The sequence below is a fragment of the Erinaceus europaeus genome, chromosome 17, assembly GCF_950295315.1.
Source record: "Erinaceus europaeus chromosome 17, mEriEur2.1, whole genome shotgun sequence".
Taxonomy (NCBI): domain Eukaryota; kingdom Metazoa; phylum Chordata; class Mammalia; order Eulipotyphla; family Erinaceidae; genus Erinaceus; species Erinaceus europaeus.
Genome location: NC_080178.1, coordinates 64,948,092 through 64,961,604, shown reverse-complemented (window position 1 = coordinate 64,961,604; position 13,513 = coordinate 64,948,092). Strand labels below are relative to the sequence as shown.

Genomic DNA, 13,513 nt, shown 5'->3' with positions numbered 1-13,513 from the left:
TCAGTTAAATCAGCATGCCTAGTTACTAAACCAAAAGATTAAAAAATCTCACTTACCTGAGTACTGTCATAATTGCTAATTGTACAACAGCTATAATGAGGTATAAGTAGAAAGTGCCTCTTCAAGGTTATTTCAATTCATTCTTTATTAGTAATGGTGAATACCCAAGAGAAATTACCCATGTGTGAAATGCCTCTTCATGTTTTTGACACATCCCTTTGCTTTTTTTCTTCAGTTTACTTTTCTGGTCCTCATTGAATAAATCTTAATGTTTTGTAAAGAACATCTTCAGAAGTGTTGCTTTATTTTGCTCTCAGCAAACTGCGCCCTTAGATTGACACCATGTTTTCTCTTTTCTGAAAGCTCTGACAGATCCGAATGCTTCTGCTGCCCAGCAGGCAGCTCTTCAGCAGCACATCAATAGTCTAACGTACTCACCTTTTGGAGACTCGCCTCTCTTTCGAAATCCCATGTCAGATCCCAAGAAAAAAGAAGAGGTAATCTTAAGAATGTTTCTGTAAAATGTATTCTCAGAACAGGAGAATAATGTACAGAATGTAATTCCTTACCTAGTATGTGCCAAGGAATGTTAGGGGTACTTTTTTATTACACATTATGTTTTTTTCCCCTATTTAAAAAAATATTTTAATTAATTAACTGATAGATTTTTAAAGATTTTTAAATTATCCTTATTTACTTATTGGATAGAGACAGCCAAAATTGAGAGGGAAAGAGATACCTGCAGCCCTACTTCGCCACTAGCAAAGCTTTTACCCTGCAGGTGGGGATCAGGGGCTCATATCTGGGTCTTGCACATTGTAACGTGTGCACACCACCAAGTATGCCACCACCTAGCTCCTTAATTTATTATTGGAAAATTGAGGAAATTGAGAGGGGAGGGGGCCGTAGAGAGGGAAAGAGACAGAAAGACACCTGCAGCTCTGCCTCACCGGAAGCTTTCCCTCTACAGGTGGGGAACAGGGGCTTGAACCCAGCTCCTTGTATACTATAATGTGTGCGTTTAACCAGGTGCATCACCTCCTGGCCTCCCACATTATTTTTCTTTTTTTTTTTTTCTTTTTTATTTAAGAAAGGATTAATTAACAAAACCATAGGGTAGGAGGGGTACAACCCCACACAATTCCCACCGCCCAATCTCCATATCCCACCCCCTCCTCCGATAGCTTTCCCATTCTCTATCCCTCTGGGAGCATGGACCCAGGGTCATTGTGGGTTGCAGAAGGTAGAAGGTCTGGCTTCTGTAATTGCTTCCCCGCTGAACATGGGCGTTGACTGGTCGGTCCATACTCCCAGTCTGCCTCTCTCTTTCCCTAGTAGGGTGGGTCTCTGGGGAAGCTGAGCTCCAGGACACATTGGTGGGGTCTTCAATCCAGGGAAGTCTGGCCGGCATCCTGATGACACCTGGAACCTGGTGACTGAAAAGAGAGTTAACATACAAAGCCAAACAAATTGTTGAGCAATCATGGACCCAAAGCTTGGAAACCACATTATTTTTCACTGCGCTAGGAGTAAAATTATTTTCCCTGTTTACACAAGACAGCACGACTAACCATAATATAAGCAGTGAAATAGAAACAAAGGTGTAAACCTTTTAGCATCCTTGAAATAAGTCAGATATTGTTCTTATTTTTATATTTGAGCAAATATACATTTCATAAAGACTTGATTTTCCTTAAAATAATATTGCCTTTAAGCGGCAAAATAAAAAAATGTTGTCTAGATTTCATCACGAATATATTAAAGTACAGTAATAATATTTGGAGTCTTCTGATTAAGGTCAGAACCATTTCCTTTAACTTTTAATGTTCTTCAATGATTTCGTTTTTCAGAGATTGAAACCAACAAATCCAGCAGCTCAGAAAGCTCTCACTACACCCACACATTATAAACTAACACCTCGCCCTGCTACCCGAGTTCGACCAAAGGCTTTACAAACCACAGGGACAGCCAAATCGCAGCTCTTTGATGGACTGGATGATGATGAACCATCCTTAGCCAATGGAGCATTTATGCCCAAGTAAGTCTACTTTTGTTGAAACAAATTAATATAAAATACTACTATAAAATATATATAATTATTATTTTCTTAATATACACTTCTGTTAGTATAAGTTACTGTGTTTCATTTGAAAACTAGATCACAGGGAAGTGTAAAAATGAACTTATCTCGGGAGTCGGGCGGTAGCGCTGCGGGTTAAGCGCAAGGACTGGTGTTAGGATCTGGGTTAGAGCCCCAGACTCCCCACCTGCAGGGGAGTCACTTCACAAGCAGTGAAGCAGGTCTGCAGGAGTCTCTTTTTCTCCCCCCACCTCTGTCTTCCCCCCCCCCATTTCTTTCTGTCCTATCCAACAATGATGACATCAACAACAACAACAACAACAACCACAAAAGTAAAAAACAAGGCCAATAAAAGGGAATAAATAAATATTTAAAAAAAAAAACCTGATCTTCCTAGGGAGTAACTATATATAGTAAAAATACTTTAATATGCTTTCAGCTTTCTAAATGCATCACTTTAAAGTTCTTTTAAATAGTGCTTGTATGATTTTTTTTTTTTTTTTTTTGCCTCCAGAGTTGTTGCTGGGCTCCGTGCCTGCACTACAAATCCACTGCTTCTGGAGGCTATTTTTCCTTTTTGTTGCCCTTGTTGTTTATTATTATTGGACAGGACAGAGAGAAATCGAGAGAGGAGAGGGGGAGAGAGATAAGACACCTGTAGACCTGCTTCACCACTACTGAAGCGGACCTTCCCCCCCCCCCCCCCCCCGCCACAGGTTGGGAACTGGGACCGTATGCCAGTCCGCCAGTCCTTGCCTGCTTAACCAGCTGCGCTACCGCCCAGCCCCAGTGCTTATATGATGTTATTTGAAGCTGAAGGGTGTGTGTGTGCAAGTATTGGTTTATCAGAAAAGTCCTGATGCATTTCCATAAGCTAGAGCTGAGCAGTGCTCTGGTAACAAAACGAAAAGAAAAACAAAAAAAGACATGGAAAAAAAAAAACAACCAAATATTGTCATGGCTTTTCCAGCAAACCAATAGTCTACCATCATCTTTGATCCCATGGAGACACACACAGTACAGTCCTCTTCTCCTCTTACCCCTCCATGCGCACACATCCTGGCAGGTGAGGACCAGGGTCTTGAATCCACGTCCTTCCTTGTATTTGATATCCAGCTGGCCCGTGGCAGGTTCACTAAGAGTTTAAACAACATTCTTTGAGCCTCATTGTTTTATTTTGGATTTAGCAAGCTGTTTGACATAGATTGAAAGGGCTTTGGGATCAACTCTGAGGTAAATTGCAACCGATCCCTTAGTATTTGTAGTTGTGTATGTTAGCCAGAGCACCACTGCTCAGCTGCGGCTTAAGATGGTGTGATGAAATTTAACCAGGGTCCTCAAAGCCTCAGGTATGATAGTCTGTTTGCATAACCAATATGCTGTGCTTAACCCCCCTCCCTCTCTGAAATCTTCAAGCAGCAAGGATTAAATGGGAAAGTATGGTTTTTTGTTTTTCTTGTACTCTCATTTTAAAATATATAGGACACTTCATGGATTTTTCTGTCCACCTTGTGCAGGGACCATACTAATCTGTGTATTGCTCCAGTTTTTAGATAAAACTATTATACCATAGGTGGTAAAGCATTCATGAAGGACTTTTATGACTATGGTTAACACTACAATAGTACTTTGCTTTCCAAAGATGGGTTTAGTAGATTGACTAAGTCTGAGAACCTTAATAATGCTTTGGCCTTTGTTATGCAAAAGACTTAAATGCCTAAGGCTCTGAAGTCACCAGTCACAATATAGTACCACCATAAACCAGAGTTGAGCCGTATAACAAAAATGAAAAGAAAAAAATAACAGCATTCCCTACATACTTTGAATGTATTTAGCTTTCTTCTTCCAAACAGCTGTGTGCATTATTTGTTACTATGCTTTTTGTATTCTAAGGAAGAGTTTGTGAAGTAGAATTGTTATGTCATTCAAGAATGCTCTTTTCTATTCCAATTTTAAATGTATTATGTGGTGGTGGGGTTCAGCAGGTAAGCTTCCAGACTTGTACACAGATAACAGTATTTGATTATTCCCCCTCCTTTTGATCTTTATAGGAAGAGCATTAAGAAGTTGGTTTTAAAAAACCTTAACAATAGCAGCCTCTTCTCTCCTGTTAATCGAGATTCAGAAGATCTAGCCTCACCATCTGATTATCCAGAAAATGGAGAGAGGTAAGCTGAACATTCTGTCAGAAGGATCCAAGTTCAAGCCCCTAACCCCCACCTGTAGCACGAACACTGCAGGAGCCATCAAGCAGGTCTGCAGGTGTCTCTTTTCACTCTCCCTGTCTACTCCCCCTTTTCCCCTAAATTAAATTTTTTTTTTATTATTTATTGGCTAGACACATCCAGAAATTGAGAGGGAAGAGGGTGATAGACAAGGCGAGAGGCAGAGAGACACCTACAGCACTACTTCACCACTTATGAAGCTTTCCCCCTGCAGGTGGATCTACCCCCCTTTTTCAATCTTTATCAAACAGGGAAGGAAAAAAAATTTTTTTAAATAAATAAAGTTGGCCATCAGGTGTTGTAGATTCATAGTGCTGGTAATGAGCCCCAGCAATAACCCTGGCAAAAGTATTTAAAAAGAAGTAGAAGAATTTGTCCACTCCATTAAAAAAAATTATGCTTTGATAATTATTGTAGTGATACTTACTCACATGGGGCCACACCAAGTCAAGATTATTGGAGAAATGCTTAAAGGAGAAGGTAGTAGCATAAGCACTTTTAGATGGTGGGTTGCGGGGGGAGAACAGGGTTGGGGCTGTCTCCTGGGTTTTACCATTCTGGCTGATTTTTCAGATAGCAGCAGAGAGAAAGATATAAAGGAGCAGTAGCACAGGGGGCCAGGTCGTGGCGCACCTGGTTAAGTGCTCACATCACAGTGCACAAGGACCCAAGTCAAAACCCCTGGTCCCCACCTGCAGGGGAAAGCTTCACGAGTGGTTTGAGCCCCTGGCTCTCCACAGTCACTTCACAGGCGGTGAAGCAGGTCTGCAGGCGTCTGTCTTTCTCTCCCCCTCTCTGTCTTCCCCTCCTGTCTCCATTTCTCTCAGTCCTATCCAACGACGACAATGGTGACATCATCAACAATAATAACTGCAACAATAAAAAACAAGGGCAACAAAAGGGAATAAATAAATACTAAAAATAAATTTTAAAAAAGTTAAATCCTAGGAGATATGGCATAATGGTTATACAAAGAGACTCTCATGTCAGGCTCCAGAGTCTCAGGTTCATTCCCTGCACTAACCTCTAAGTGAACTAGAGCTGGGCAGCACTGTGGTATAAATAAACGCATAGTGGTCCAGGAGGTGTTGCAGTGGATAAAGCACTGGATTCTCAACCATGAGGTCCTGAGTTCAGTCCCCGGCAGCACGTGTACCAGTGATGTCTGGTTCTTTCTTTCCCTTCCTGTCTTTCTCATTATTTAAAACTATATATAAAAAACAAACAAACAAACAAAAACATAGGGGAGTTGGGCGGTAGCGCATGAGGTTAAGCGCACATGGCACAAAGTGCAGGGACCAGTGTTAAGGATCCAGGTTTGAGCCCTGGCTTCCCACCTGCATGGGGGTCACTTCACAGGCAGTGAAGTAGGTCTGCAGGTGTCTATCTTTCTCTCCCTCTCTCTGTCTTCTCCTCTCTTCATTTCTCTCTGTCCTATCTAACAATGACAACATCAATAACAACAATAACTACAACGATAAAAAAACATATATAAATTAATGTATGAAGCTTTGTCATCTTAACCTGCTTCATGTTTTGAACTAGTGTTCTATACAAGAACAGTATCAACGTTAGCAGGATTACTATCTGTCTGAAATGAATTTTCAGTATGTAGCATTAACTAGCAGTGTTAGACACTTAATAACATCATAGCAAAAGTGTAACTGTTGTTTTTGGTACAAGTACTACCAGAGATTTAAGAGATTGTTTCTTTTTCTCCCATTTCAGATTCAGTTTCCTGAGCAAACCTGTTGATGAGAACCACCAGCAGGACGTAGATGATGATTCTCTTGTATCACGTTTTTATACTAATCCTATTGCCAAACCTATTCCTCAAACCCCAGAGAGTGCTGGAAATAAGCAGGACAATAGCAGCAGTGTGGATGATACCATCGTTGCATTAAACATGCGTGCTGCCCTAAGAAACGGGCTGGAAGGAAGCAGCGAAGAGGCCTCTTTTCACGAAGAGTCACTGCAGGATGATCGAGAAGAAGCAGAAAACAGTTCTTGCCACATGCATCCAGCAGGTCAGATTCAGTGGTACATGGGTCCTTTCCCCCTATTCATTTGAGGCATTGCACGTCAGATTTCCTATGTTGTAGAATAAAATAATAGTATTAATAATAAAAATAAAGCATTTTGTAAGGGAGCCATCATCTAGGTATTTTAGCAGAGCTTGCATGTGTGAGGCCCAGTAGGTGGTTCTCTGGATACAGTGTCGAGTTGTTAAAGATCTAATCACAGATATGGGAGAAAGAAGAAAAGCCCAATATTCTAGCCACTGTACCAGCTGCTGACTGCTAGGTATTGATTATTTAAGCTCACTTCATATTTTGTACAAAGTGATTTAAAGTAAAAAAAAAATAGTGAAATAAACATTACTGAAAATTCCTACAGGGAAAATTATTTTCTCTTTCTTTTGTTACAGGCATTGTTCTCACTAAGGTTGGTTACTACACTATTCCATCTATGAGCGACCTTGCAAAAATCACCAATGACAAAGGAGAATGCATTGTCTCTGATTTCACGATTGGTCGTAAAGGTGAGTGAGGTTTGGAGTTTATTGTGTCCTAAGCCAGAGACCTGCACTTTGGCTTTGAAATTAGCTTGAGATCTTAATTCAGTCCGTTTTATTTTATTTTGTTAACGATATGTAGAAAGACACAGAGTGAGAGCGGCACCATAGCATTGAAGCTTCATTCAGTGCTGTTTCGGCCAGGCTTGCCCCTGGGTCATACATACGGCATACCCTGTCCTAGTGAGTCATTGCACCAGCTCCTGAATTCAGCCCTTTCCTCTATATTGGAACCATCTTGGCCTGAGCACTTGACATAGCGAGAAGAAACATGAGGCATCTAGGAGACCACTGTCTTGAAGCATGTCACATCTTACTCTGTTAGATGCGGGCTTGAGCTAGTGGAGTTCTCTTTGTGGTAGAGCAGTGAAATCCCTCCTCTCTGTATACCTTTCCTCCCTCTTCTCTCCTGCTTCTGTCAAAGCATAAAGAATAAGAAACTGTCCCGTGCAGATTGGGCAGTGGCACACCTGATTGATGGCACAAGTTTCAAATGTACAAGGACGGGGTCTCGAGCTTCTGGTGTCTGTTGTGTCCTGCTCCCCCCGCAGGGCTAAAGCTTCACAAGTGGTGAAGTAGTGCTTCAGGTGTGTCTCCTTCCTTCCTCTCTCGCTCAATTTCTCTGTTCTTTCAAATACAAGAAAATAAAACAATTGGCAGGTGGGGGGTGGTGGTAGTGCACCAGGTTAAAAGCATATAGTGCGAAGCACAGGAACCTGCACCGGGATCCTGGTTCAAACCACTGGCTCCCCGCCTGCAGGGGGTCACTTCTCATGCGGTGAGGTAGGTCTGCAGGTATCTTATCTTTCTCTCCCTCTCTCTTTTTCCTCCTCTCTCAGTTTCTCTCTGTCCTATCCAGCAACAGCAGCAGCAGCAGCAGCAGCAGCAGCAATGAGGGAGGGAGGGGATGTCTTCCAGGAGCAGTGGATTCAAAGTGCAGACACTGAGCCCCCATGATAACCCTGGTGGCAGGGGGAAAAAAAAAAAGGTAAATGCTAATTGGTATCCCACACAAGTGAGGTCCTGTTCACTCTCTGGAATGGAATGATTGATAAATACTCCAACCATAAATATTCTTTGGTAACTTCAGTTTATTGCTTATAATTAAATAAAATACTGGAAATATGCTATTGAGTGGTTGATAAAAGATTAATAATACTCAAGTTATTACAGGAAGAAATTTTTTCCCTGTACGAATCTCATCTTGTTTTTTATTAAAAAAATGTCCCAGCAGCTAGGTAGATCGGTGAGCAGAATGCGTGTGGGCCCTGGTTTTCACCCCAGCACTTCATATATTAGAGTGGGCTCTGTTGTCTCTGCTTCTCCACCACCTCCACCACCCTCCCATTTTGTTCTGGACAGAGAAATTGAGACGGGAGGGGGGAGAGAGAAAGGGAGAGAGAGAGAGAGAGAGAGAGAGAGAGAGAGAGAGAGAGAGAGGAAAGATAGGCATCTGCAGGCTTGCTTCATTGCCTGTGAATCATCCCACTGCAGGTGGGGAGTGGGGCTTGAATGTGGTTCTTTGTTCATAGTATTATTTGCTCTTATCCAGGTGTGCCACTGCTCAGCCCACCTGTTTCTCTCTCAGAATAAAAAGTGGGGGGCAGGTGGTGGTGCTCCTGCTTGAGCGCAAATGTTAGAATGCTAAGGAACCCAGGTTCGAGTTCCTGGTCCCCACCTGCATGCAGAAGAAAAGCTTTGCTAGTGGTGAAGCAGGGTACAGATGTCTCTTTGTCTCTCTCCCTCTCCATTATCCCCTTCCTTCTCAATTTCTGGCTGTCTCTATCCAATAAAGAAATTAAAGATAATTTAAAAAATGGAAAAATTCAAAGTATAGCAGTCCAGGAGGTGTTCCAGTGGATAAAGTGTTGGACTCTCTAGCATAAGGTCCTGGGTTCGATCAGTGGCAGTGCCTGTACCAGACTGATGTCTGATTCTCTTCTTCTATCTTTCTCGTTAATATATTTAAAAAAAAAAAAAAAGCAAATAAAAAAACAAGTATAAAAGCAAATAAAAAATTTTAAATGCTAAACGTTTCAACTCATACTGCTGACTAGGGGCTAAGGGTTATTTATGTAACAGCGTTACTTTTACTTAAGTTTCTTCTTTTTTTAATATTTATTTATTCCCTTTTGTAGCCCTTGTTGCTTTTTTATTGTTTTTTTTTTTTTTTTTTTTTAATTTTTTATTTAAGAAAGGATTAATTAACAAAACCATAGGGTAGGAGGGGTACAACTCCACACAATTCCCACCGCCCAATCTCCATATCCCACCCCCTCCCCCGATAGCTTTCCCATTCTCTATCCCTCTGGGAGCATGGACCCAGGGTCATTGAGGGTTGCAGAAGGTAGAAGGTCTGGCTTCTGTAATTGCTTCCTCGCTGAACATGGGCGTTGACTGGTCGGTCCATACTCCCAGTCTGCCTCTCTCTTTCCCTAGTAGGATGGGTCTCTGGGGAAGCTGAGCTCCAGGACACATTGGTGGTGTCTTCAATCTAGGGAAGTCTGGCCGGCATCCTGATGACACCTGGAACCTGGTGACTGAAAAGAGAGTTAACATACAAAGCCAAACAAATTGTTGTGCAATCATGGACCCAAAGCTTGGAAAAGTGGAGAGGTAGTATTAGGGAGGTACTCACTGCAAACTCTAGTGTACTTCTGCTTTCTTACTTTGGTGCCATACTCCAAACTCAGTCAATTTCTGCTTTGCGTTTCTACTTCTTCTTCTTTTTTTTTTTTTTACATGCATAACATTCCCCAGATTCCCATTTAACAATACAACCCCCACTATTTCATTCATCATTTTTCATGGACCTGTATTCTCCCCACCCACCCACCCACCCACCCCAGAGTCTTTTGCTTTGGTGTAATACTCCAATTCCATTTCAGGTTCGACTTGTGTTTTTTTTTTCTAATCTTGTTTTTCAACTTCGGCCTGAGAGTGAGATCATCCCATATTCATCCTTCTGTTTCTGACTTATTTCACTCAACATGATTTTTTCAAGGTCCATCCAAGATCGGCTGAAAACGGTGAAGTCACCATTTTTTACAGCTGAGTAGTATTCCATTGTGTATATATACCACAACTTGCTCAGCCACTCATCTGTTGTTGGACACCTGGGTTGCTTCCAGGTTTTGGCTATTACAAATTGTGCTGCCAAGAACATATGTGTACACAGATGTTTTTGGATGGATGTGTTGGGTTCCTTAGGATATATCCCCAGGAGGGGAATTGCAGGGTCATAGGGTAGGTCCATTTCTAGCCTTCTGAGAGTTCTCCAGACTGTTCTCCACAGAGGTTGGACCAATTGACATTCCCACCAGCAGTGCAGGAGGGTTCCTTTGACCCCACATCCTCTCCAGCATTTGCTGCTGTTACCTTTTCTGATGTGTGACATTCTCACAGGAGTGAAGTGATATCTCATTGTTGTCTTGATTTGCATTTCTCTGACAATCAGAGACTTGGAGCATTTTTTCATGTGTTTCTCGGCCTTTTGGATCTCTTCTGTGGTGAATATTCTGTCCAATTCCTCCCCCCATTTTTGGATGGGGTTATTTGTTGTCTTGTTGTTGAGTCTGGTAAGCTCCTTATATATGTTGGTTATTAAACTCTTATCTGATGTATGGCATGTAAAGATCTTCTCCCATTCTGTGAGGGGTCTCTTGATTTGGGTAGTGGTTTCTTTTGCTGTGAAGAAGCTTTTTAATTTGATGTAGTCCCATAGGTTTATACTTGCCTTAGTCTTACTTGTAATTGGATTCGTTTCATTGAAAATGTCTTTAAAATTTATGCGGAAAAAAGTTCTGCCAATATTTTCCTCTAAGTATCTGATAGTTTCTGGTCTAACATCCAAGTCCTTGATCCACTTGGAATTTACTTTTGTATTTGGTGAAATACAGTGATTCAGCTTCATTCTTCTGCATGTTTCAACCCATTGTTTCCAACACCATTTGTTGAAGAGACTCTGCTTTCCCCATGTAATAGTCTGGGCCCCTTTGTCAAAGATTAGATGTCCATAGGTGTGGGGCCTCATTTCTGGGCTCTCAATTCTATTCCACTGTTCAGTGTGTCTGTTCATGTTCCAGTACCAAGCAGTTTTGATGACAATGGCCCTATAATACAGTTTGAGATCTGGCAGTGTGATGCCTCCGGTTCTGTTCTTTTTTCTCAAGATTGTTTTGGCAATTCTAGGTCTTTTCTGGTTCCAGATAAACATTTGTAGCATTTGTTCTATTCTCCTAAAAAATGTGCTTGGTATCTTGATGGGGATAGCATTAAATTTGTAGATGGCTCTGGGTAATATATTCATTTTGATGATGTTAATTCTTCCAACCCATGAGCATGGAATATCTTTCCACTTCTTTGTGTCTTTTTCAATTTCTTTGAGTAGTGACTCATAATTTTCAGTATACAAGTCTTTCACTTCTTTGGTTAGGTTTATTCCTAGATATTTTATTGTTTTTGTTGCTATAGAAAAAGGAACTGATTTCTGGATTTCAATTTCTTCTAACCTAGTGTTTGCATAGAGGAATGCCACTGACTTTTGAATGTTAATTTTATAGCCTGACACATTACTGTATTGCCTGATGATTTCCAAAAGCTTCTTGCTAGATTCCTTAGGTTTTTCCATGTATACTATCATGTCATCTGCAAATAAGGAGAGTTTGACTTCTTCTCTTCCAATCTGTATTCCTTTAATTCCTTGCTCCTGCCTGATTGCTATGGCAAGAACTTCCAACACTATGTTGAATAGTAATGGTGATAGTGGGCAGCCCTGTCTGGTACCTGATCTGAGGGGAAATGCTTCCAGTTTTTCACCATTGAGTATGATGTTGGCTGTAGGTTTGCTATATATAGACTCCACTATCTTCAGGAATTTTCCATCTATTCCTATTTTTTGTAGTGTTTTGATCATAAAGGGATGTTGTATTTTGTCAAAGGCTTTCTCTGCATCTATTGATATGACCATGTGGTTTTTGGTCTTGCTTTTGTTGATGTGGTGGATCACATTGATTGATTTACGTATATTAAACCAACCTTGCATGCCTGGGATAAACCCCACTTGGTCATGATGAACAATCTTTTTGATATACTGCTGTATCCGGTTGGCTAGAATTTTGTTCAATATTTTCGCATCTATGTTCATCAGAGATATTGGTCTGTAGTTTTCTTTTTTGGTTGTGTCCCTGTCTGCTTTTGGTATCAGAGTGATGTTGGCTTCATAGAAGCTGGCAGGGAGTATTCCAGTGTCTTCAATCTTCTGGAAGACTTTTAAAAGTAGAGGTATTAGTTCTTCTTTGAAAGTTTTGTAGAATTCATTTGTAAAACCATCTGGTCCAGGACTTTTATTTTTGGGAAGATTTTTGATAACTGTTTCAATTTCATTAGCTGTGATGGGCCTGTTCATGTTGTCCACTTCCTCTTTACTTAGTTTTGGAAGTTGGTAGGTATCTAGGAAATCATTCATTTCTTCCAGGTTCTCTAACTTGGTGGCATATAGTTGTTCATAGAAGCCTCGCATGATATGTTGAATTTCTGCAGTGTCTGTTGTGATATCTCCTGTTTCATTGACTATCCGATTTATTTGGGTCTTCTCCCTTTTTTGTTTTGTGAGTCTGGCTAAAGGTTTGTCGATTTTGTTTACTCTTTCGAAGAACCAACATTTACTTTCATTGATCTTTTGTATGGTTTTCCTATTCTCAATGTTATTTATTTCTGCCCTAACTTTAGTAATTTCTGTCCTTCTGGTTGCTTTAGGGTTCCTTTGTTGTTCTTCTTCTAGTTCTTTAAGATGTGCAATCAGGCTGTTTATTTGTGCCTTTTCTTGTTTCCTAATGTGTGCTTGTATAGCTATGAACTTCCCTCTTAGGACTGCTTTAGCTGTGTCCCAAATATTTTGATAGCTTGTGTCTTCATTTTCATTGAACTCTCGAAACATTTTGATTTCTTCCTTGATTTCCTCTTTGACCCAGAAGTTGTTAAGAAGTGTACTGTTTAGCTTCCACATTTTGGCACTGTTACTAATCTTTTGTTGATTGTTAAGTGTTAGTTTAATTCCACTGTGGTCTGAGAAGATGCTTGGGATGATTTCAGTGCTCTTGAATTGGCTGATGCTGTCTTTGTGGCCTAACATATGGTCTATCCTTGAGAATGATCCATGTGGATTTGAGTAAAATGTGTATTCCAGTTTCTTGGGATGAATGACTCTGAAAATGTCCAATAGTTCTAGTTTATCTATCTCTTCATTTAGCTCCCTTATGTCTTTACTGATTTTCTTTCTGGATGATCTGTCAAGTTGAGATAGTGGGGTGTTGAAGTCCCCTACTATGATTGTGTTACTGTTAATATATTGCTGTAGCTCTTTCAGTAGAAGTTTGATGTATTTAGATGGCTTCTCATTGGGTGCATAGATATTAATAATTGTTAAGTCCTCTTGATTGACTGATCCTCTGAGCATTAAGTAGTGTCCATTCCTATCTTTTTTAATCTTATGTATTTTAAAGTCTATCATGTCAGATATGAGAATAGCTGTTCCTGCCCTTTTTTGTGGGCCATTGGCTTGTATGATAGTTTTCCATCCTTTCACTTTAAGTCTGTGTTTGTCTTGTTGCGTTAGGTGAGTTTCCTGTAGAC

At 40.7% G+C, this 13,513-nt stretch overlaps 1 protein-coding gene and 1 non-coding gene across 2 annotated transcripts in view; one reads left to right on the top strand and one right to left on the bottom strand.

Annotated features, from left to right (window-relative positions):
• NUP98 (nucleoporin 98 and 96 precursor) overlaps nucleotides 1-13,513 on the top strand; it is a 106,050-nt gene that overhangs the window by 48,359 nt on the left and 44,178 nt on the right. Inside the window, exons 13-17 of the mRNA XM_007527507.3 lie at nucleotides 364-497; nucleotides 1,851-2,038; nucleotides 4,132-4,248; nucleotides 6,034-6,332; nucleotides 6,734-6,847. Of these exons, the coding sequence (XP_007527569.2) occupies nucleotides 364-497; nucleotides 1,851-2,038; nucleotides 4,132-4,248; nucleotides 6,034-6,332; nucleotides 6,734-6,847 (852 nt within the window). The remainder of the gene's footprint in view (nucleotides 1-363; nucleotides 498-1,850; nucleotides 2,039-4,131; nucleotides 4,249-6,033; nucleotides 6,333-6,733; nucleotides 6,848-13,513) is intronic.
• Nucleotides 3,553-3,655, bottom strand: LOC132534143 (U6 spliceosomal RNA). The gene has a single exon (XR_009545819.1). It is a non-coding gene; the product is annotated as a U6 spliceosomal RNA (small nuclear RNA).